Source organism: Budorcas taxicolor, chromosome 11 (assembly GCF_023091745.1).
Source record: "Budorcas taxicolor isolate Tak-1 chromosome 11, Takin1.1, whole genome shotgun sequence".
In the NCBI taxonomy this organism is placed as follows: domain Eukaryota; kingdom Metazoa; phylum Chordata; class Mammalia; order Artiodactyla; family Bovidae; genus Budorcas; species Budorcas taxicolor.
This window is the reverse complement of record NC_068920.1, coordinates 121,862,049-121,888,089: the sequence shown is the minus strand read 5'-3', so window position 1 is coordinate 121,888,089 and position 26,041 is coordinate 121,862,049. Positions and strand designations below refer to the sequence as shown.

At 35.9% G+C, this 26,041-nt stretch overlaps 1 protein-coding gene across 1 annotated transcript in view; it reads left to right on the top strand.

Annotated features, from left to right (window-relative positions):
• VPS54 (VPS54 subunit of GARP complex) overlaps positions 1 to 26,041 on the top strand; it is a 97,261-nt gene that overhangs the window by 25,126 nt on the left and 46,094 nt on the right. The window contains exons 2-8 of the mRNA XM_052648802.1: positions 197 to 351; positions 3,731 to 3,972; positions 6,301 to 6,379; positions 8,778 to 8,812; positions 11,021 to 11,152; positions 14,327 to 14,712; positions 25,180 to 25,306. Of these exons, the coding sequence (XP_052504762.1) occupies positions 216 to 351; positions 3,731 to 3,972; positions 6,301 to 6,379; positions 8,778 to 8,812; positions 11,021 to 11,152; positions 14,327 to 14,712; positions 25,180 to 25,306 (1,137 nt within the window). The 5' untranslated portion in view covers positions 197 to 215. The remainder of the gene's footprint in view (positions 1 to 196; positions 352 to 3,730; positions 3,973 to 6,300; positions 6,380 to 8,777; positions 8,813 to 11,020; positions 11,153 to 14,326; positions 14,713 to 25,179; positions 25,307 to 26,041) is intronic.

Genomic DNA, 26,041 nt, shown 5'->3' with positions numbered 1-26,041 from the left:
AGGACCAATAACTTTCTTAGCAAACTAAATATAATGAATGACTCCCACAATTAATAGTATTCAAATTATGTGCTTACACCTTGATGGATTTTAAATAGTCTGTTTTTGAAAGAAAATTTATGACATGCGTAATAATACTTTTAGGTAAATTATGACTTGTATTGTGTCTTGATTATTGTTTTTTGCTCATTTTCAGTTGAGTGGTGATTTATGCAATGGCTTCAAGCCACAGTTCTTCACCAGTGCCTCAAGGAAGCAGCAGTGATATTTTCTTTAAAAAAGAGGTAGACCCGACAAAACACATTCGACCTGTGCAGTCACTGCCAGATGTGTGTCCCAAGGAACCCACAGGTAATGCTTTTTTTTAAAGGAATTTTATTGTGAATTTGTGATAGTTAGATAGTTAGATTAGAATAGTTAGATTCCATATACTTAAAAGAGTTAATGTGAAAACTAGGATGACGTATAATTTGGAAATAAATTGATTGGGAAATTGGAATATAGTTCTTTTTGTACATTTCCATAAAAGAAGTCACTTAGAGAAATCGAAAAAGAAAATTGAAGATGAGGGTATAGATCGAAAGCTCTTCAGTTAAACATAGTACAGTCAATCCTCATTATTTGCAGAGTCTACATTTGCAAATTTACCTAATTCCTAACACTTAGTTGTTACCCTCAAATCACTATTTGTGGCACTTTCATGGTCATTTGCAGACACGCACAAAGGAATGAAAAATTTGAATTGCCTGATGTACACGTTCTCACCTGAAATTGAACAAAGCAGCACTCTGCCTTCTTCTTTCAGCTTTTAAGCTGTAAATACATGTCCCTTTTGTGGTCTGTTTAGTGCCACACTTTTTTGTATTTTTGCTCATGATTTTGCTGTTCAAAATGGTTTCTAAACATAGCAGTGAAGTGCTTTCTAGTGTCTCTAAGCACAGGAGGGCTACATGAGGGAAATATGTTGCGTAAGCTTTATTCAGGTATGAGTTACAGTGGTATTAGCCAAAAGTACAGTGTTAAAGACTGAACAATATTTATTAAATAAGGTGTCTTTAAACAGAAACACATACAAAATAAGATTATATGTTGATTGGATGATGAAAGTTCTGGAGATTTGTAGGAGCATAACTCAGTATTATGCATAACCCTTATGGAAAAGTGAAGAAGAACAAAAGAGCCTCTTGATGAAAGCGAAAGAGGAGAGTGAAAAAGTTGCCTTAAAGCTCAACATTCAGAACACAAAGATCATGGCATCTGGTCCCATCAGTTCAGTTCAATCAGTTCAGTTCAGTCGCTCAGTCATGTCCGACTCTTTGTGACCCCATGAATCACACCACGCCAGGCCTCCCTGTCCATCACCAACTCCTGGAGTTCACCCAAACTCATGTCCATCAAGTCGGTGATGCCATCCAGCCATCTCATCCTCTGTTGTCCCCTTCTCCTCCTGCCCCCAGTCCCTCCCAGCATCAGGGTCTTTTCCAATGAGTCAACTCTTCTCATGAGGTGGCCAAAGTACTGGAGTTTCAGCCTCAGCATCAGTCCTTCCAGTGAACACCCAGGACTGATCTCCTTTAGGATGGACTGGTTGGATGTCCTTGCAGTCCAAAGGACTCACAAGAGTCTTCTCCAGCATCACAGTTCAAAAGCATCAATTTTTTGGTGCTCAGCTTTCTTCACAGTCCAACTCTCACATCCATACATGACCACTGGAAAAACCATAGCCTTGACTAGATGGACCTTTGTTGGCAAAGTAATATCTCTGCTTTTGAATATGCTATCTAGGTTGGTCATAACTTTTCTTCCAAGGAGTAAGCGTCTTTTAATTTTATGGCTGCAATCACCATCTCCAGTGATTTTTGGAGCCCCCCAAAATAAAGTCTGACACTGTTTCCATTGTTTCCCCATCTATTTCCCATGGAGTGATGGGACCAGATGCCATGATCTTCGTTTTCTGAATGTTGAGCTTTAAGCCAACTTTTTCACTCTCCTCTTTCACTTTCATCAAGAGGCTTTTTAGTTCCTCTTCACTTTCTGCCATAAGGGTGGTGTCGTCTGTATATCTGAGGTTATTGATATTTCTCCCGGCAGTCTTGATTCCAGCTTGTGTTTCTTCCAGCCCAGCGTTTCTCATGATATACTCTGCATGTAAATTAAATAAGCAGGCTGACAATATACAGCCTTGACGTACTCCTTTTCCTATTTGGAACCAGTCTGTTGTTCCGTGTCCAGTTCTAACTGTTGCTTTCTGACTTACATATAGGTTTCTCAAGAGGCAGGTCTGGTGGTATGGTATTCCCATCTCTTTCAGAATTTTCCACAGTTTCTTGTGATCCACACAGTCAAAGGCTTTGGCATAGTCAATAAAGCAGAAATAGATGTTTTTCTGGAACTCTCTTGCTTTTTCGATGATCCAGCAGATGTTGGCAATTTGATCTCTGGTTCCTCTGCCTTTTCTAAAACCAGCTTGAACATCTGGAAGTTCATGGTTCATGGCAAATAGATGGGGAAGCAGTGGAAACAGTGGCTGACTTCATTTTTGGGGACTCCAAAATCATTGCAGATGGTGACTGCAGCCATGAAATTAAAAGACGCTTACTCCTTGGAAGAAAAGTTATGACCTACCCAGACAGCATATTCAAAAGCAGAGATATTACTTTGCCAACAAAGGTCCATCTAGTCAAGGCTATGGTTTTTCCAGTGGTCATGTATGGATGTGAGAGTTGAACTATAAAGAAAGCTGAGTGCCAAAGAATTGATGCTTTTGAACTGTGGTGCTGGAGAAGACTCTTGTGAGTCCCTTGAACTGCAAGGAGATATAACCCATCCATCCTAAAGAAAATCAGTCCTGAATATTCATTGGAAGGACTGATGCTGAAGCTGAAACTCCAATACTTTGGCCACCTGATGTGAAGAGCTGACTCATTTGAACAGACCCTGATGCTGGGAAAGATTGAAGGCAAGAGGAGAAGGGTCGACAGAAGATGAGATGGTTGGATGGCATCACTGACTGAATGAACATGAGTTTGAGTAGACTCTGCGAGTTGGTGATGGACAGGGAGGCCTGGCGTGCTGCAGTCCATGGGGTCACAAGGAGTCGGAGACGACTGAGTGACTGAACTGAACTGAACTGAACCGTGTATTTCCCATGGAGCAAAGGTTCATTATTTGCTTATTACATGTTCTAGTGACTATAGAACAAACCGAATAACGAGAACCAACTGCATGTTTTTCTTTCCTCTATGGTTGATGTTACAGCGGCATTTCAGTTATCTAATTATAAGCTGAAAAAAAGGATATTGGAACCAGGTCTGCCATAAAACAATAGAAAAATATGCCAACCATGAAAAAATCAGGAAAAATTCTAATAAAAATAAAAATTCTAATAAAGAATAGAAAATATACATTAGAAGGTAGAAGAGTTTTGATGTTGAAAAAAAGTTTTTATTTTGGAAAAAGATTAATTTCCTTAATTGTACATTAAGGAAAGAGATTAATGAAAGACGTTCTTCACCCCACTGTTCAATTATAACCCTCAAATTTTGTATATCCTTTATCTTGTACATATTTTTCCTCCCCTTTGGCAGTTGATATTGAAAGCTGAAGGTTAAGACAATTATTATAGAAGGGAGAGTTTAGCTGCTTTGTGAAATCTAAACATCTTTTTCTCTAGAATGTACTTTCAAACCTAAAACTTACTTTACAAAGTTCTCTTGTTTACTTTTTGCAGGTGATTCAAATAGTTTATGTGTTGCCCCATCTCTAGTTACAGATCAACATAGATGGACTATATATCATTCCAAAGTAAATCTCCCAGCAGCATTAAATGATCCTAGATTAGCAAAAAGAGAATCTGACTTCTTCACAAAAACATGGGGATTGGACTTTGTGGACACTGAAGTCATACCTTCATTCTACCTCCCACAGATCAGCAAGGAACATTTTACAGTATATCAACAGGAAATCTCTCAGGTAATATCTAATCTTGAAGTCATAGGTCAAAAGTGAAATGTTTCTTTTTTGATGTATTCTGATAGGTATGAGGTAGTATCTCACTGTGGTTTTAATTTGCTTTTCCCTGATGATTACTGATGGTGAACATCTTTTCGTGTGTCTGTTGACCATTTGTATGTCTTCTTCACATGGCCCCTGTGAGATTGTGACTCAGGCAGTAGCTGTGGGCCTACTGGAGGGGTGGGGCTGAGTCCCCATGTGGCTGTCTGCTCAGCCTGGGGTGGGCTCAGGGCTGGGTTCCCCGTGCTAATAGACTAGAGGGAGGGTTCCAAAACGGTGCTTACCAGCACTGGTGTCATTGCAGTACAGCATGCTCCCAAAATGTCTGCTCCCATTATCTCCATTCCCTGGAGGCATCCCAGTTGCCTCCTGCTCCTTCCAAGTTTATCCAGTGAGTTTCGAGCAAGCTCCTTTCAGATAGCTGTCTATGGCTAGGTCTCAGAGCAAATGAGATTTTGTGCACAGCCTTTCTGAGCAGAGTCTCTGTTTCCTATAGCTCTCCAGCTCTCCTGAACATAAGATCCTCTAGTTTTTAAAGTCACACATTCTGGAGGCTCATCTTCCCTGTGTAGGACCCTGGACTGGGGAACCTGAACTGGGGCACAGATCCCTTGCTCCTTGGGGAGGACCTGTGTGATTGTGATATTTCTCCCATTTGTGGGTCCCTGACCTACAGGTATAGGTCATACCTTTACTTCTCCTACCTATGTTGTTGTGGTTTCCTTTCTATGTCTTTAATTGTGAAAAATCTTTTCTGCTATTCTTCAGGTTCTCATTGATAGTTACTCTGTAAATAATTGTAATTGTGGTATGTCTGTGGGAGGAGGTGAGTTCAGATTCTACTTCACCATCTTGGCCACCTCCACTAGTGGTTTTAAATGGTAAATTTTATGTTATTTCACCACAGAAGAAATAGGCAAGGGATCTGAACAGGCATTTCATCAAAGAAGAGATGCAGTTGGCTAGTAAGCATATGACGGAGAAGGCAATGGCACCCCACTCCAGTACTCTTGCCTGGAAAATCCCATGGATGGAGGAGCCTGGTAGGCTGCAGTCCATGGGGTCACTGAGAGTCGGACATGACTAAGCGACTTCACTTTCACTTTTCACTTTCATGCATTGGAGAAGGAAATGGCAACCCACTCCAGTGTTCTTGCCTTGAGAATCCCAGGGACGGGGGAGCCTGGTGGGCTGCTGTCTGTGGGGTCCCACAGAATCGGACATGACTGAAGCGACTTAGCAGCAGCAGCAGCAGCAGCAGTAAGCATATGAAAAGTTGTCCAATATCATATGTCAGTCGGGAACTGCAAATTAAAATGAGGTGCCACTACATGTCTTTTAGAATGATGAAAGTCCAAAAAGCTGTCAAGACCAAAAGCTGGCAAGGATGTGACTAATAGGAACTCTTATTCATCGTACATAGGAATGTAAAATGGTACAACCCCTTTGGAAGATAGTTCTAGAATACTGCCATCAGAATTCTGAATATTACTAACCCAGCATTATTTTTCCTTACCACATTGCGCTTTCCCATATGTCCTATGTATGGTATTTGAAAAGATAGCAGTATAGTTAGTGGTCATCTAATCTGAAATCAGAGTGGGGTTTCTTTCTGACTCTTGTTTTTGGACTCAGAGGAGGTATTAACTAATAATCTGTCTTTCTATTTTGGGTATATAGGTTTAAAATTTTTCTACCTTATTTTTAAAAAGTTGTTAAAAAAAATTTGGCTGTGTTGGGGTCTTCATTGCGGCATTTGGGATCTTCCTTAGCAGTACATGGACGCTTCAGGGAGGCATGCAGGCTTGAGCTTCTCTTTAGTTGTGGGTGGGTGCCAGAGTGCGGGGGTTTCAGTAGTTGCAGCTCACATGCTTAGGTGCTCCAAGGCATATGGGATCTTAGTTCCTCCACAGGGATTGAACCCATGTCCCCTATGTTAGAAGGCAGATTCTTAACCATTGGACCACCAGGGAAGTCCCCCCATTGATTTTTGTTATAAAAATAAGGGTTTTTTAAATTGACTTTTCCACTTCATTCCAAATTTATGGAGATTTTGCTGTAACTGTATAAAATGGGTAAGTATATAGACATTCATACATCTAAGTGATATTTGGTTTATTAAGCATACTTGTTACTTGTATTTAAGTTCAAGAGGCTAGTGATTTCATATTAGAAAATTTTAGAACTTATTTGGTATATTCTGATATTCTGTTGTTAAATATCTTAATGCTTTGAATACTCATATTGCCACATAGCATTGATAATATTTATTTGTCTTTTTAATAGAGAGAGAAGATTCATGAGAGATGCAAGAATATTTGTCCCCCTAAAGATACCTTTGACAGAACTCTCTTACATACTCATGGTAAGAATATTTGCTGTTTGTAGCATAGCATAAATATTAATGAACAGAATCTTAATTAGGGGACCTTGTTAACTGTAATATCTAATTTTTATTTCTAGCAAAATTTCTATAGCCTACAATCATAATCTTTTGTAAAACTGTTAAAAAGAAAAATCATGGATCTGATGGTAGTATTATCCTTCAGTTCAACAAATAGTTAATATTTAGGTACTTTGTACTTTGCTTGTTGCCTAAAAATACATGAATAAGAAATAGTCCTATCCTCACTAAGCTGATGGTCTCCTGAACAAAGTTAAACAAACCAATTGCAGCACTGTATATTGAGCAATAAGTTCAGCTTGGTAATATTGTAAAGAGTTCCTAACTTAGGTTTATGAAAACTCCTGGTTAATGAGGATTGTCTGTGTTTTAAACTATCAAGAAATATTTATGTGGAAAAAGGCATTCCAGGAAAGGAAACAGTTTATGCAAAGTCATAGAGTCAAAGGGAAATTATCATGTTCTAGACCTGCAAGAATTTAGTATGCTGGCTCTACTGGGAACCAGAAATGAGCTGAAAAAGTAGGTAGGAGTCAGATCATGAAGAGCCTTGTATATCATGCTAAGGAATTTTTCTTTTCTAAAAGTAGTGTAGAGCTCCAAAATATTTTAAATCAGACATGCTCAGAGTTATGATTATTCATTTCACTGTAAAAACAGTTGTGGATAGTAAATTTATAGATGATAAAACTGGAGGCAAGAATACAGTTGAAGGCTATTGCCATAATACAACTGAGGAATCATGTGTCCCTAATAGCAGTTACAATGAAGATGGAGAAGAAATTAGATCTTTAAGATATGCCTCAGAAATGGAGACACAAGTTTTGGTTGTCAGTCATTCATTAGTAATGGAGCAAGATGGTTAAAGGATGATTCACAGATTTTTTTACTTGGCCAGGTGAGAGGTACAGTTTGGTGAGAGAGGTAATATTGGAAAAGGAGGAATTCTGGAGGAGATGGAGGGTGGTTTAATTGAGGTTTTGCAGAGAAGGAGAAGTCTGGTGTTTAACCCGAAGCTCAGGAAAGAGATTTAGGCTGGAGATACCAAGTATAATAGATGTTATCATAGACCACATGCTGGCCAATAGCATGGTAGTTGAATTCAAGGACCTAGGTGGGATCACCTAGGAAGGTGTGAGTAGTAAGGAGAAAAGAACTAATGATAGAACACTAGAAAGCTGTCACATTTAAATGGCAGTAGAAAATGAGGTACTTGGAGACTAAAAAGTAGTGGTCTGAGAGTAGGAGAGTCAACCAAGAGAGAGTTCCACCTTAGAAATAAAAGGTAGCTAGAATTTCAAAGAAATGTGAATGATTAGGCCACAGTGTCAGAATTCTTCAGGGATAGAGCAAGTTGGCTCTCTGTGGATTTGGCAATTTGGGAGATCTTAGGGAGAACATTTAGACTGAAGTAGTGGTTACAGAAATGTCAATACTGTGTGCTAAAGGAGCAAGTATAAAAGTGAGAAGTGGAGACTGCCAGTATGAATGTGACTTGAAGATCTGAGATGTAAAGTTTTGATTAGAGGGAACAGAATCTCTCTAGTTTGTTTCTACTAGTAGTTGTGGTAGAAGGATGTTTTTGCAAGGCCAGGATTAGATGAGGCAAGAGAGATATTTGCATAATCCTGAGAGTGAGTGCTTCCTGAAATTTTGCACCTGAGATTCTCCTTTGCCTTAATCTACACTAGGCCCTGGGTTTTATCTTTCTTCATCATCACCTTTTTTTCTTTTAATGGAAGAGAACTGAGCATGTTTGTATGCCAAGAGGAAAGGGCTTCTAAAAGGTTAAAAGTATGGAGAGGCAGGGTAGTTGATGAAGTGAACTCAGAGAAGAGGCAGGAGAGGATGGAGTCCAAGTACAGAACGCTGAGTTTGGAAAGGAGGGTGCCTTGTCTTGAGATCTAATTGGCGAGATGAAGATAAAAGAGGTTCATTTTCAAGAAGCTTGTAGGTGATACAAATTAAGATGTCTAAGAAGAAAACTAATATGGTATTAAAAAAACTTTGATCGAGGAAATTCTGGATGGGATGGTGGATATTTTGAACAATAAAAATAGTATTTCTGTAAGATAGTACCAAGCTTTCTGTGTCCATTTTAAAAAGATTTGAAATGTATTTAGTTGTTTTATTGCTACTATACAATTAATAAAAATTACTTGAAACAGGTCTTATTCAGCACTTTGCCTACTACTAGCAGCAGCAGACATAAGGAGGTATTTATTTATTGAAGAAAGAAACTTAAGTGCTTATTTAGTTGTGACCTAGTATAGTGTTGAATCTGTCAAATATGTTTTATGGAAATAAAGTGAAAACAAGTTTTAAAAAATCATTTTTTTCCTTTTCTTTTTAAAAATAGATAAATCCAGGACAGATCTGGAGCAAGTACCTAAGGTAACAAAGCCTGAAAAATGAAATACAGCTTTTTAATATTTGATCTTAAATTTTGTCTTGAAAGAAACTTTCCCTGGGCTGTTTTCTGATGCTTTGACCACTTTGATTTTTCTGGGACTTTGTTGCGTCACTTTTATTTGCTCTCTTTTGCGTTATCAGTCTCTTCTTTATCACCAAAACCTACAACTATGTTTAAATCTCTTAAAAAAAAAAAATTTGATCTTATTGCATCCTCAGTTGCTCAGTCGTATTTGACTCTTTGCAACCCCATGGACTGTAGCCTGCCAGGCTCCTCTGTCTGTGGGATTTTTCAGGCAAGAATACTGATGTGGGTTGCCATTTCCTCCTCCAGGGGATCTTCCAACCCAGAGACTGAACCCGCATCTCCTGCATCTCCTTCACTGGCAGGCTGCTTCTTTACCACTGAGCCTCCTGGGAAGCCCCCATTGATCTTATTACCCTACCAAATTATTAGAGATACCTTCTTTGCATGAAAATTTGTGTAGAGGAGTATAATAGATGAGTGTGTTTTTGTTTTCTGGGGTAAGAGTCCATTGCATTCATCAGATTCTCAGAGGTCTATGATAACTGCTTTTTAGGGTAAGAAGAGACAGAAAGATGACATAAACTGGAAAGGGCAGTCATGTTTAAAGTTCTTTGATTTCTACAAAACAAAATTAAAACTCTGTCATATAAGGCCCTTAATTATTCATTTCCATCATAGTCATACTCTTTTGCCTACTAATCTTAGACATTTTTTATTTTTTCTTTGTTACACATTTTTTACTTCAAACTTTTTGCTGGCTCCATGCTTTATTTGTGCTGTTCCTTTAGCCTGAAAGACTTTTATGTCTCCACATCTTATCTTGTATAGTTTCTTGCTTAAATGGCAACTTGTATGAATACATTTCCCCCCAAGTGAAGATCATTGGACCCTTTGCCAAACTCTCATAGCATTTTATCTAGATCCCTACTGTCCCTTTTAAGACATTTGTTACTCTTTTACCTATAAAATATTTATGTATATGTTTTATCACATCTCTGTGGTGAAAGATCCTTGAGATTAGGATCTCTGTAATAATTTAGCTTTGTTTCCACCTTAGTGCCTAGCATAAGAATAAATCATAATCATAAACATATATTGAATTAATCAATCCTTTTAGTTATACTAGAGGGATTAGAAAATATACTCATGTCCCTAGTTCCTAGTTAGATTTCCCAATCATTTAGTTCAGTTCAGTTGCTCAGTCATGTCTGACTCTTTGTGACCTCATGATGACTGTAGCACGCCAGGCTTCCCTGTCCATCACCAACTCCTGGAGCTTGCTCAGACTCATCTCCGTTAAGTTGGTGATGCCATCCAACCATCTCATCTTCTGTTTTCTTCTTCTCCTTCTGCCTTCAATCTTTTCCCAATCATATTCATACTAATTTTAGATATGGGTCATATGAATCAGTGAATATAGTAAAATATAATATAGAAATTAATATGTTAATTGATTAAAACATGTTTCAAGCCTTATTCTGTGTGCTGGAATACAAAGATTAATAATCTGTAAATCGAGTCTTATAGGAACATATGGTCTCGGGGGAGATGTACATATTAAATAAATAATATTTATGAAGTATGAGATAAATAAGTATACTTGTGTTTAGAAAAGTGAAAGTAAAAGTCACTGAGTTGTGTCCTGACTCTTTGCGACCCCATGGACTATACAGTCCATGGAGTTCTCTAGGCCAGAATACTGGAGTGGGTAGCCTTTCCTTTCTCCAGGGGATCTTCCCAACCCAGGGATCAAAGCCAGGTCTCCCACATTGCAGGTGGATTCTTTACCAGCTGAGCCGCAAGGGAAGCCACTTGTGTTTAGAGATGGGGTTAAATAAATAAACTTAAATAAATAAACTTTCTAAGAGAGTTTGGTCTGTCAGTCATGGGAATTCACTGAGAAATTTAAAAAGAGAAGTTGATGATAATAGTTACAGTTGCGTTTTAATGGTATGTCTGACAGTAGTATAGAGCATGGATTAGGGAAGGATATCAGTAAGTAGCCATTTGCTGTAATCCAGAGATAGATTTTTGTATACATAGCTTGTTATCACTTCCTTATTCTGTATATGTCTGAGATTCAAGTTAATTATTTTAATGAAGGGGATATTAGATGTAAAGAAAGTGTTTATCTAATTGAGGGAAATGCTTTTTTTTATTAGATTTTTATGAAGCCAGATTTTGCCTTGGACGATTCCTTAACTTTTAATTCAGTTTTACCATGGTCTCATTTTAATACTGCTGGTGGAAAAGGAAATCGTGATGCAGCTTCCTCAAAGTTGCTACAAGAAAAGGTAATTTTTATTTTTTCCATGTAGAAAACTATTTTAATTAAATGATACAATTGGGTTAGCCAAAAAATTCACTCAGATTTTTTGTGATATCATACAGAAAAACCTGAATGAACATTTTGGCCAACCCAATATTTGTGTGTGTTCATAGTTATTTAGTAGGCACTAATTTCTTTAATTTCATCCTTATTGTTACTGATAATTTGAACCCTTTAAATCTTAACTGATAAAGTAACAGTATTTTGTTTCAATGCAATACCAGTTGTGCTGTTGAAAAGGAAAAGCTTATTGTCTGAGTGCTTCTTATCCACATCAGCAGTTGACAGAAATTCAGATGAAAGGATGTAGTAGATAATGTAATTAATTGTTTCCAATTTATTCCAAACAATATATTGGCTAATTTTATATTCTTTATGATTTAAATCACAGAAAATGAACTTTTCCTAAGAAACAATTTTTCCTCCTTTACACATAGTAATGATTATTTTGAAGCAAAAATATCATAGTTAAAAATTACAGTGTTCATTTAGCTTTGCAAAGCTTTGCAAAGCCTAGCCTTTTGCATGTCTGCAGTTTTTCAAAATTTTGTAATGTTCTATATTTCAGAAGTCAACACCTGAAAGTCATTTAAAATGTAAAACTTTAAACAGAACTCACATATCAAGACTCTTTTAAAACTGGAATAGGAAATAAAGACCTTTGATCTCTGTTCTTTCCTAGCACTCAGTTTAGAACATTCCTGAAACTGACTGTGGTTCCTAAACTGAGATGAAACATTCTGTTGTAGTCTAATGACAGCTCTTGGCAGTTTGAAAGCTTGTCTCATGTGGGCTATTCAATAAGTTGGGTCTAGTCCTCTTCAACTGAAGAAAGGGCGACTTAGGAAAGGAGAAGAAATGTGAGGAAAGAATTATGAGTATGCCTTCCTCATAGTTGAAAACGAGTTCCCTTTTTTTTGGGGGGGGGGGCAACATTTTCATTTATGAAGTTTTTCCTTGAGTTAAAATAAATTCATAAATCTTAGGAAAAGGGTAGATTTATGGACATAGGCTCACTCCCAGACTGCTTTTTTATATTCCAAGTATATCCCCTTGTATACCTTAAAAGAGAAAAATAACAGAAGCCAATAAAAATTTCATCAATCTATACAAATATTTTTATGAATACTTTAAAAAATTGTTCCTTTTATAGAATTTTAATAGGAAATTAATTATGAAAATATTATGTCTTTGAAAAGAATATATCAATGGAATATTGATAAATTGCAAAAATCTTTGAAACTCAAATGAAATACTTTTCTCATGGTAAATGGTAGAGTGACTAATGGATTTTTTTTTTGGTAAGTTGCAAAATCAGCTTTGTTACTGTTACATTTTGTTTCCTTCTTACTCTGCTCTATTCTTAGAAAAGGAATGGAAAACAGGATTCCAAGACAAGATTCAAACTCACTATATGATTGATGACAATTGTTTTATCTTGCTAGCTTTAAAGAGGGGATGCTAGCAGGGATTAGAGAAATTTATATCTTATTGAAGTGCTGCTATTCAAAGTTGTGTTCTGCGATGAGATGAACAAGTTTGGTTTAGAATGTTAATCATTGTACTGTTTCCTTCATTAAGAAAGTCTTTCTATGAAAAATTCTAGCAAAGTTCCTCATTTCGTCATGGACCTCTTGAACAGTTCACAAGCTGGCAGCAGCATATGGACTGCATTCCGAGTAGCACTGTCCTAAAGGAGTTACTTGTTCTCCATTTTCTGAAAATTGGGTTACTTTAGCTTGTGATGTAACTAAGTACTTTCATCTCCTTAGGTTTTTAGGTAAATAAATGAGCAGTCATTGAAGATAAAAAGAACAACAGCAAAACAGTATAAATGCAAGAGATGTAAACTATGAAAGAATGTCTTGTTTGTAACCTATTTATGAATAGATTATTGAAGGAGCCTTATTGAAGATATGCATCATCCTGCATAGTTTTAAGGAAACAAGCTTGGTGACCAAATAATCTCCTAATTTTATGAGTCCTAAATGTAGAAAGCTCATTAACCCTTTAACACTGAATTCTTCTGAGATGTTCAGAGATAATTCTTAAAGTTTGAGCTATGGGTTGAAGACTCTAAAAGTAAAAAAGTGAGAGACAAATAGAAAGATAATGTAGCCAATAAAAGACATGTGCAGTTCTGAAGGAAGAAAAGACAACTCAAGTTTTAGGAGTCCATATTTGAAATTAGAAAGCATTTTTAATATATGTTACTCTAGGAATTAATTTTGATAGTGTTACTGATAAAATATATATGAATTAATTGTTTCAGGCATCTATCAACCATTTAAGAGGAAAGCACATTGGAAATAACCTGGATTTTACAAATTGATAAAATAATAATTGCTGAAATGTAAAATAAACAGCCCTGGAAAAAAAAAGATCCAAATGAATTCTGGTACATTCTATAATTGGTGACTTGATCACCAATCTGTCTTTCATGAATTCTGTAGTGTTTTGAGGCAGCATGGTGCAGTAGAAAGAACTTCAGTTTTTGAGTTAGACAGACCTGAACTCAAATTTCAGTTTTTCTGCTTACTAATTATATGACTTTATGCAAGTAATTTAATGTTTCTGAGCCTTAGTATCTTCATTTGTAAAAGGAAATAATAATAAAACCTGTATTCTAAGACTGTTGAAATTAGTAAATTATATATATATATACATATATAAAATAACAGAGCCTAATACATAGAAGGAAGAAGTCAATAAATAATAACCTATAATTATCTTTCAGTTAGATAAATGACTTGATATTGGTGATAGCAATGATATGTAGAGGTTAAGGAAATCAGTCTTCTCTCTTTCAGATCTTAGAACTTCTGAAACTAGGTTATACTCTGAGGTGACTGTGGGATACCTTTACTTTCTAGGAAGTAGTTTGTATTTGGAGAGCAGTAGTAACAGGAGCAGAGGAAGAAGGTAAATTACCTACTATGATTTTGTCTTACATTTATTAATCTTTGGGCTCTACCTTTCATCATCTTTCTATTTTGTGTGCCTAGTATCAAGCATCATATAATCTAATGGTTCATACAATGGGATTTAAAATACATGTAGAAATATTGTATCATTTTCAGAAAACATTTGGATAGTTAAAATATACTTATAATTCTATTATTTTTTTTTTCCTCTTAAGCTGAGCCATTATCTGGATATTGTGGAAGTAAACATTGCTCACCAGATCTCTCTACGTTCAGAAGCATTTTTTCATGCAATGACCTCTCAACACGAATTGCAGGACTACCTCAAGAAAACTTCCCAGGCTGTAAAAATACTTCGAGATAAAATTGCACAGATTGATAAAGTAATGTGTGAAGGATCACTACACATTTTAAGACTGGCACTTACCAGAAATAACTGTGTTAAAGTATACAATAAACTGAAGTTAATGGCCACTGTACACCAGACTCAGCCTACAGTGCAGGTGTTGTTATCTACTTCTGAATTTGTTGGAGCATTGGATTTAATAGCAACAACACAAGAGGTTCTACAGCAGGAACTTCAGGGCATTCATAGCTTCCGGTATGTCCATTAAGTAAGCCATTAGAAATAATGTTAAATTTTCAAAGGATAAATTTTAGTGTGTAATGAAAACTGAAAAAGTAAGAGTGTATTTAGAGTTACATGGGTATTTTTGTCTTCTAGATTGACCTGTTCAATATTATCATTCTGAAATTTTAGTCTTACTAAAATAAAAAAAATCATAAGGACCAATATTTTCACAGATATTTAGATCAGTTCAGTTCAGTTGCTCAGTCGTGTCCAACTCTTTGCGACCCATGAACCACAGAATGCCAGGCCTCCCTGTCCATCACCAACTCCCGGAGTTTACCCAAACTCATGTCCATTGAGTTGGTAATGCCATCCAACCATCTCATCCTCTGTCTTCCCCTTCTCCTCCCGCCTTCAATCTTTCCCAACATCAGGGTCTTTTCAAATGAGTCAGCTCTTCGCATCAGGTGGCCAAAGTATTGGAGTTTCATCTTCAACATCAGTCCTTCCAAACACCCAGGACTGATTTCCTTAAGGATGGACTAGTTGGATCTCCTTGCAGTCCCAAGAGACTCTCAAGAGTCTTCTCCAGCACCACAGTTCAAAAGCATCAATTCTTCAGCGCTCAGCTTTCTTTATAGTGCAACTCTCACATCCATACATGACTACTAGAAAACCATAGCCTTGACTAGACGGACCTTTGTTGACAAAGTAATGTCTCTGCTTGTTAATATGCTGTCTAGGTTGCTCATAACTTTCTTCCAAGGAGTAAGCATCTTCTAATTTCATGGCTGCAGTCACCATCTGCAATGATTTTGGAGCCCAAAAAAATAAAGTCAGCCACTGTTTCCACTGTTTTCCCATCCCCATTTATTTCCCATGAAGTGATGTGACCGGATGCCATGATCTTCGTTTTCTGAATGTTGAGCTTTAAGCTAACTTTTTCACTCTCCTCTTTCATTTTCATCAAGAGGCTTTTTAGTTCCTCTTCACTTTCTGCCATAAGGGTGGTGTCATCTGCATATTTGAAGTTATTGATATTTCTCTCGGCAGTCTTGATTCCAGCCTGTGCCTCTTCCAGCCCAGCGTTTCTCATGATGTACTCTGCATGTAAGTTAAATAAGCAGGCTGACAATATACAGCCTTGACGTACTCCTTTTCCTATTTGGAACCAGTCTGTTGTTCCATGTCCAGTTCTAACTGTTGCTTCCTGACCTACATCCAGATTTCTCAAGAGGCAGGTCAGGTGGTCTGATGAACTACGGACAGAGGTTTGTGACATTGTACAGGAGATAGGGATCAAGACCATTCCCAAGAAAAAGAAATGCAAAAAAGCAAAATGTCTGTCTGAGGAGGCCTTGCAAATAGCTGTGAAAACAAGAGAAGCAAAAAGCAAAGGAGAAAAGGAAAGATATACCCATTTGAATGCAGAGTTCCAAAGAATAGCAGGGAGAGATAAGAAAGCCTTCCTCAGCGATCAATGCAAAGAAATAGAGGAAAACAATAGAATGGGAAAGACTAGGGATCTCTTCAAGAAAATTAGAGATAGCAAGGAAATATTTCATGCAAAGATGGGCTCAATAAAGGACAGAAATGATATGGACCTACCAGAAGCAGAAGATCTTAAGAAGAGGTGGCATGAATACACAGAAGAACTGTACAAAAGAGATCTTCACGACCCAGATAATCACTATGGTGTGATCACTCACCTAGAGCCAGACATCCTGGAATGTGAAGTCAAGTGGGCCTTAGGGAGCATCACTACAAACAAAGGTAGTGGAGGTGATGGAATTCCAGTTGAGCTATTTTAAATCCTGAAAGATAATGCTGTGAAAGTGCTGCACTCAATATGCCAGCAAATTTGGAAAACTCAGCAGTGGCCACAGGACTGGAAAAGGTCAGTTTTCATTCCAGTCCCAAAGAAAGGCAATGCCAAAGAATGCTCAAACTATTGCACAGTTGCACTCATCTCACAAGCTAGTAAAGTAATGCTCAAAATTCTCCAAGCCAGGCTTCAGCAATATGTGAACCGTGAACTTCCAGATGCTCAAGCTGGTTTTAGAAAAGGCAGAGGAACCAGAGATCAAGTTGCCAACATTCGCTGGATCATCGAAAAAGCAAGAGAGTTCCAGAAAAACATTTATTTCTGCTTTATTGAGTATGCCAAAACCTTTGACTGTGTGGATCACAATAACCTGTGGAAAATTCTGAAAGAGATATTTGGATAAAGAAGTAAAATTAAATTCTCTATTAGATGAAATTGATAAAGGGCCAGTCACAACTTTGAAACTGATAACATTTTGAAAACGTTGAAACGGCTTTGTGTCAAAGTAGAGAAAGTGGAGAAAGGAATACCACTTCATTTTAAAAGCTATTGAATAAGTTTTAAATTAGGTAATTATTAAAATTCATTTCTCATTTGCAGTCTGTCACATTGCAAAAAAAATTCACATGATGATGGAAGATACCCAATTTCTTTTGAGGCTTTATTTTGAAAATACCTTTAAAATTATAGTTTTAGTTATTTTATTTGCAATCATATCAGTTATTTAATTTGCAGATCAGACCAGTTTTAAGTCATCAAAATTTTTTAATATATTCTGAAAACCTTCAGAATATATTACGTTATAGAGCACATCTTCCATAAAACTTCTCTGTAGTCACTCAGTAGTGTAAGATTTAGGTGGGTTTCTCAGCAGAAACCCACCTGAAGTCTTCAACAAGGACTTTGCAGGACTGCTTAACTGAGTGAAATCTTCAATATGGGCTTCCCTGGTGGCTCAGCTGGTAAAGAATCAGCCTGCAATGCAGGAGACCATGGTTCAATTCCTGGGAGGTATAGGCTACCCACTGCAGTATTCTTGGGCTTCCTTGATGTCTCAGATGATAAAGAATCTGTCTGCAATGTGGGAGACCTGAGTTCGATTCCTGGATTGGGAAGATCCCCTGGAGAAGGGAACAGCCACCCACTCCAGTATTCTCACCTGGGGAATTCCATGGACAGAGGAGCCTGGCAGGCTACAGTCCATGGGGTCAGAAAGAGTCAGATACAGCTGAGCGACTTTCACTCTATCTTAAATATAAAATTATTTTAATTATAAGTTCTTACTAAGAGTAGGTAATTGGAATATTTATTTAGAAAGCACTTTAAAAAAATTGGCCCAAATTTAATTATGCAAGATTGATTCATTTATTTTAGAAATGGTAATTGATCATCTGTTACATGAGAGACACCTGGCAGAATACTGGGACTATAGCCGTGAACAAAGCAGAGATGCTTCTTGTTCTGTTTCTGCAATTTATTTGTCAGTAGGGATACAGAAATTACTAGGTAGTTATCATATGGTGCAGTACAGTATGATGATGAATGTACGGATTCCTTAGGGGAAAAACCTCCAGACATTTATGTTTACAGAAGTTTGGATTACAGATCTCTTTGAAAGTCTATTTTAAGCTGTGGTCAGACCTTCTTTCCATAAAAATATACCTGTACATAATATTTTGCAATCAATTTTGGGTGGTTTGTAGTCCTTTGGAGTCTACTTTGAATTTCTCAGCATGGGAACCCACGGTGACTAAATGATTTTTAGTTTCTCCTTTACGTCTGAAATTTTAAATATTTCTCTTTTAAATGTGTTCATGGAATATATTTTTTAAATTAATAATTTTGTCAGTATTTTAGCAAGATGGATTTCTGTAATAACAGATGTTTTTCACTTGTCACTACTATATAATTAAAATGTTGATGAATATTAGCAACTGATTCTACAAAGTAGAATGCTTTATCCTCTGAACAGAGAAATAGAAACAAAGATTAAATGCTTGCCTGCTGAACGCAAATTCTGAAACTATTCTAATTTTTACTCCAAAGGTCATGTAGTTTATTTCATTTTCTTGACTCATAAGTTTATGCCCAATAATATTGATTAAAAGTATAGTTACCCAAAGCTATCTGGAAAATATTTAAGAACAGGGTTGAATATTATTGGAAGGCAAAGTGAAAATTTTATAATCTTGTAATCATCTTGAACTAGAACACAAGGAAGAGTTTACCTTTATTTTCAGGCTCACTTTTTGTTTATATCTTAACTCAGGGGACAAAATATTCTTCATAAAAAATGGCATATAATTTTTAAAGACTTTCAAATATTCTAGTTGTCTACCTTTTGCTCATGTATCTTTCTAATATTTTTTTAAGACCTGCACTTTTATAAAGATCATTTATTCTTCACAAAATATATATGAAAATATATTTGATCCTTGAAATATTGCAGGTTTCGTGTAGAAAAGATTCAGTTATGTTGAAATTCAGGGGTATAATGTTATATGCTCTGTCTTATTGTAAAGGTTTATGTAGAACCTCTTCTCAGTTTTCACTGTTGTTAGTTTTTTTTGTTACTACTTACTACCACACCACTATAAAATCCAAGAACATTTTTTGAATACTTTGGTATTCTGTACAAGATACTATGCTAAGAATATCGTACGTATTGATATTATTTGACCCCGCTCCCCACTCCAGAAAACCCCTCTGAGATAGTCTTACCTCATTTTAATAGATAAGAAAGATAAAGCATTGAAAATCTTAGATAACTTGTTGCAAGTTATACAAATAACTTGCTCCAAGTCATAGAGCACATTATAAAACAGTAGAGTCAAAATTCAGTCAAGATCTCATTGGGCCCAAGGGTTATGTATACTTTTTAGTATATTTTATTGAGGTTTTATAGGATCTCAAACTCTGAACATCAGTGCTAATTTTCTAGTGCAAGAGGTGTTAAACTGTGGGCAATTTACAGATTTGCTAAGCGAGAAACCTACCATAGTAATAGATTTTAAGATAAAAATTAATGTAACTAGTTTTTCTAGTTGTTTGCCGCCTTCTTTTTCTTTTTGAAAGAAAAGGTGGGAAACATTCAGAGTTAATTACAGGTTCCAGTTTACTGTAATATGATTTTATTGATCAGAGAGGCCACCTTAGGATTCCACTTAAGGGATTTTAATTGTTGGAAGTATTAAAAAGTATTTAATACCTTGTTTGCTCCTGATATGGTCTTACATAATTTAGATTTTCAAAACATTATAATATAAAAACATCCACATTGTATGCTCTGAGATGAACTCAAAACAACAAAATTTCTGCTATTTGATGAAAATAGTATTACTGTTGGGTTTATTGATATGTAAGTTTTTCTGATAAAAGCAGCACAGAAGTCATTGTTGTGAACCCACAGCTTAGTAGAAGAGGTGAACTCATGTACAAATTGAGGCATATTAAAGTAGCAAGTATTAGAATTGCTCTGATTTATTTAGCTGGATATATGGACCTATGTATGTTCTTAGGAAGTTATTTTTAGTTATTTTTCATTCCAGTATACTTCTTCCACCACTCTTAATTACTGCATGTGATTATTAGGGTGGTGGTGCTGTTTCTGTTGTTCAGTCGTGTCCAACTCTGTGATCTCATGGACTGCATCATGCCAGGCTCCTCTGTCTTCCACTGCCTCCTGGAGTTTGTTCAAATTCATGTCCATTAAGTTGGTGATGCTATCTAACCATCTCATCCTCTGCTGCCCACTTCTTCTCATACTTTTAAAATGAACTGTTAATGGATCTATGTTTAAATATTTTTGGTAAGGTTAATAATGTTCAGTATAATTGCATCTATTGATAAAGTAGTCAAAAATATTGTAAACACAGAGCAAGGACGAAAAGGTGAATCTTATAAAACCTTATAATTCTAGAAGTTTTGTTTAAGAATTCACTTAAATCTTTTAACATATGTTATCTTATACCTGTGAGTACATAATAAATATTATTTGATACTAGTATTGAAATTCATATCTGTTCTTCTTTATTTATCAGACTTTAAAATTACTTTAAGATGCATAGAAATGAAAGTACTCAGTTATTTTCAATAATATCTGAGGTTGAATAGAACCTCACATTTAAATTATTATGCTGAATATCACTAGATACAGTCCTGTGGACTTCCTACCATAATTATTTGTTGGGATTTGCTGAGGACTGTTATACCTGAAGGTAACACATACTTGAATGGTAACCTCTAGTCTACATTCAAAAGGAATTTATGATCTTTGTAAAAATTAATTGAGAACCAAGCATTGTTAAAGTTCTGTGTAGATTTATATCTTACCCTATTACTACTTTTTAAAAAGCTTGTTGAAAACTGAAACACACAAAAATAGAGGAAATTATATGAAGAGAGTTGTATGAAGCTGGGTAAACTGCATATCACCTGTGAATTATCAGCTCATTGCCAACTTTGTTTTCTCCATATTCCTCCCCCTATTCTTGGATTATTTTGAAACAAATCCAAAAAATCATTTCATTTTATCCACAAGTATTCCATTGTGTATCTTTGAAAGATAAGGATCTTTAAAAACATAATTCTAATATCATTTATAGTTTCAAATAGCTAGTCAGTGTTCAAATTTTCCTACTTCTCAAAATTCTTTTCATAGTGTATTTGTTAAAAGGGGTCCAAAATATAATTATATATTACAACTGATTGATATATTTCATGTGTCTTTTGATATTGTTCTCCATTCTTCTCATTTTTCCCCTTTCAAAATATTTATTGAAGAAATTATCTTTGTAGTGCTTCTCACAGTCTGAATTTTGCCGACTTCATCCACGTGTTTATTTGCAGGTTTTCCTTTTGCCTATACTTTCTATAAACTTGTAGTTAGATTTAAAGGCTTGATCAGGTTTAAGTTTTTCTTAGAAATCATATATCTGGTTGTCTCTTTTTATGATATAAGCAGCCATTTGATGATCGTTGCCTAGATTTATCATCTCATTGTGGTTTGCAAATCATGATATTCTAATTCTAAACTTCCTTATTCATTTATTAATGGAATATTTCTGTAAAGCCATATTTCTCCATAACAATTATTTGGTAATTCTGAAGGACAGTTCTTACAAGAATAGACAAGATAAATTCTAGGTTCTTTTCCTTTATCTGGCAGTTTTTGAAATAATGAATTGAAATCCAAATGTTTTATAAGTACATGGTTTTATAAATGTTTGAAGTATCAATGTTTTTTGTCTTTTTTTTAAGCTTTATTTATTGGCTGTGCTGAGTCTTTGTTACTGAGTGGGCTTTCTCTAGTTGTGAGTGGGGACTATTCTTTGTTGTGGTATGTGAGCTTCTCATTGTGGTGGCTTCTCTTATGACGCACAGGATCTAGGACTCATGGGCTTCAGTAGCTGTTGCTTCTGGGCTCCAGAGCAGGCTCATATTTGTGGCTTATGGTCTTAGTTCCTCTGTGGCATGTGGGATCCTCCTGTATCAGGGATTAAACCCTTGTCTCCTGCATTGGCAGGAGGGTTCTTTACCATTGAGACACCAAGGAAGCCCCAAGTTTTTTGCTTTTAAAAATTTTCATTGGTATTCATTTTGTTCTTATATAGGAACCTCCTCAAATCCTTTTGATTCTTTGAGTAGTTGTTGATGGTTTTATTACTTCATGTTATGATGGGATATTCATGTTACACTTTTTATGTTCCAGATTTGCAAACTGCCATTTCTCTAAGGAGCCGTAATTTCTTTTATTAGGAAATGGTAATTAGAAATTATAGTCTAGGTGCTCCTTGTAGCAAGGTGTTCCTTGCTACACCTCTGATCAAAGGCTGATTGGTCATGATCACCAAGCCTTTTTAGTGGGTAGAGCTAGAAAATAAAGTTTCCTTCTTAAAGAAAAAATATAAGTTTGTTCCAGGATAGTTCCACTGTGTACTGATAAATTTAGGACTGTAGAGTTTTTGTTTCTTCAACTTTGCATATATATTTACCTTTCCAGTAGCCTAAAAACTGTGCTTCCTAATGACACCAACATAATTACTCATTTGTTTTATCCAACAATATACATAGAATTGGGCTTCCCAGGTGATGCTAGTGGTAAAGAACCTGCCTGGCAGTGTAGGAGATGTAAGAGACACAGGTTTGATCCCTGAATTGGGAAGATCCCCTGGAGGAGGGCATGGCAACCAACTCCAATATTCTTGCCTGGAGAATCCCATGGACAGAGGAGCCTGGAGGGCTACAGTCCGTAGGGTTGCAGAGTCGGACACGACTGAAGTGACTTAGCACACACATACATAGAGTGCTCTCAGAACTAACAGTATTATTACTACAAACACATAGGATTTCTTTATGTTTTTCTAAAGGTATATCCCTTGTGGGATGAATGGATAAATTACTATGTTTTAAAGTCACTTGAGATAATTTCCCCTTTTGTAGATTTGCCTCTAGTTTAATACATAGTTAAGCTCATTTATTTGATTTACTTTTGATATTTAAGGGTTGCTGTTTTTAGGTGTAACATTGTTTTACAACTATGTCAAGTGGTTACATGGTTCCAAAGTCAGATCTATGAAAGAAGATAATTCGGAGAAATTTAACTTCTGTCTTGGTCCCCTTCCTCTCTACTCCTGTTAGTCATCATTTTAAAAAGTTTTAGTTTATATTTATCCATCTATCTGTCCTTCGTCTTAGATAAGCAATTGCATATTGTACATAGTTTTCTCCACCTTACTCATGCTATAGTACACATTCTCGATGGAGAATTATCACCTCAGGGAGGGGAAATTGGTTCTTGAAGGGTAAAAAAAAAGTCTTGAATTTTACAATGGTTTGTTGTGCTCCAAAGGCCATGGTACCTAAATGGATATACAGTATATCTGTGATATTAAAACTTCATGGGGGATGATTAGGAATAAAAATATCTAAAAGGATGTTTTGGGGAGGCAATAATGACAAAAAGGTTGAGAAACTGCTCTGTAGCAGTATATAGTATATTCAGTTCAGTTCAGTTGCTCAGTCGTGTCCAACTTTTTGTGACCCCATGAATTGATATTAATTGCAGGTTAGTAGGGTCTTGCAGATTATATTTTGCAGATATATAGGGTCTGTTATGCTGCCGTCTGTTGAGTCGCACAGAGTCGGACACGACTGAAGCGACTTAGCAGCAGCAGCATGATATAGCTAGCTTTCTGTTTGTCAGCATTTAGGTTGTTTCCATTCCTTTGCCATTATCAACAATGCTGCAATGAATGTACGTTCTTTTGTATTTTTTCCTATATACTTTTGAGACAGATTCTGAAAGTGAGATTCCTAGGTCAAAGGCCAATTGCTTATAATTTTGCAGGACACTGTCAAATTCCTTTTATGGTAGTATTTTAGTTTATAATAGTGGATATGTTCTAAATTATAATAGTGGATATGTTCATTATGAGATGTCACCATTTATGAGAACCTTATTAGACTTCTAATTAGCTGTAAGAAATATAATTTTCATATTATAAAATTTCACTTATCAGACTTTTTCAAATTATCACTATACTACTACCATATGTCGTTCATAAATGAAAAGCAATGGATCTGTCTAAAAGGCCACGTGCTTTAGACTAATTTTTTTAAATGTGCTGAATCTCTCTGGTTGTAGTCAGGACAATTGCTGACATTGAGTTTGTTTTTCAAGTAAATGTAGCATAAGATTTTAAAATGTTTTTCATTTAATTATAAATGTTTAAATTTAAGAGAGATTTCACTTAAGTTTTGAAATGCTTTGTACCAATTAGATTACCTGGTTTTCTTCAACCCATTGTTTTCATGAAACTATTCGATTGTATGGCAAAACCCCCTTTGGATATGAAGCTATTCATCCTTAGTTCCCTTAAGAGCAGGGATTAACTACATGGAACCCTTCTTGTCATTTGGACCATACATGTTTTTTCCAGGGAAAAGGTTCCACATTTTTTTAGTAATACTTCCCCTTATTACCCCCACCACTTTGCTCAAGTTAGAGTCCCTCTCACTTTAACCCTAACTAGGATCTGTAAATATTAAAGAGGTAAGTTAAAAAGGAACATTATATTTTATGAGAAAAAGTTCCAGGGATAGATTGTAGCTCAGTATTTTTATTTTTTCATTCTTAAGTTCTGATGACTTTCAGTTTAACGGCCTGAGGGATGTTGCACAGTAACTCAAACTGATTGTGACGGAGATTAATTGCATCAGACTATCCCTATAGTTCTTCAGATATTTATGTATACCCACAACAGGGCCTGGTACACAGTATGCGCTTAAATTTATTCCATAAATAAATGACTGAGGAGCTACTGACATTTATATTCAGTAAGTGGTTAATGAGGAAAGGATTTTAGAATATCTGATTATTTCATCTGTGCAAAAAGGACTAAAAAAAACAGTCATGAAGTTTTGTAGAACCAGGTTTCCTGTAGCATATTTAACTGTTTGGAGGTTAAAGATAGAAAGGGAAAAATAGAATTTGGGTGACAACGTGAAACTGTCACAGTTATTTTTGTTAAAAGACTTCATTTTATTAAAATGTCACCTTGTTGCACAAGTACTATCAACTAGAAAAGTTTTGCTGCCTAGTTGATCCCTTGATTGTGGAGTAAATATGGGTTTTTAGTAAATGTAGGTAACATTTCCCTCTTCCTTTGTAGGCATTTGGGATCACAGCTTTGTGAATTAGAAAAACTGATAGATAAAATGATGATTGCAGAATTTTCTACTTATTCTCACAGTGACTTAAATAGACCATTGGAAGATGACTGTCAAATTTTAGAAGAGGTATGTCCTTTGAACTCTAGAATGAAATTGATCTCATTGCTTAGTGTTATTTGCTAACGCATTGTATAGAACATTCTTCTTAGGTTATAGTGGGCAAAATTATCTTCAGTATCAGTCTGTGTGAGACCTATGAAATCTTTCACTATGTGACTTTAGTAAGCACTATACTTGTTTATTAACCTTTGAAATTAGAGAATAAATAATTTTATAGCTTAATTAAAAATGGAAATTAAAGTCTTTATATAGCTTATAACCCAAGTTCCAAATGTAGATATAGGATGATTAACTTATATCCTTGTGTATGCATATAATGGAGTGTGTCTTATATAAAAAGTGATCGTTATTGTATGGTATTTTACCTGTCATTCACATTCACTGAGCACCTGTTATGAACATGTTTTATGCATGTGCATGCACAAATGTATCATATTTGTTAATTTATTTGGTAACTTCTTAATGCTGATTACTGCCAACAACTATTAATAGTAAAGAATCCAAAAAGTCCTGATAGCAGCCTAATCAGTTAAAGAGATTTTTATGTTAGCAGTTCAGTCAGTTCAGTTCAGTTCAGTTGCTCAGTCATGTCCAACTCTTTGCGACCCCATGAATCCCAGCACGCCAGGCCTCCCTGTCCATCACCAACTCCTGGAGTTCACTCAGACTCATGTCCATTGAATCAGTGATGCCATCCAGCCATCTCATCCTCTGTCATCCCCTTCTCCTCCTGCCCCCAAT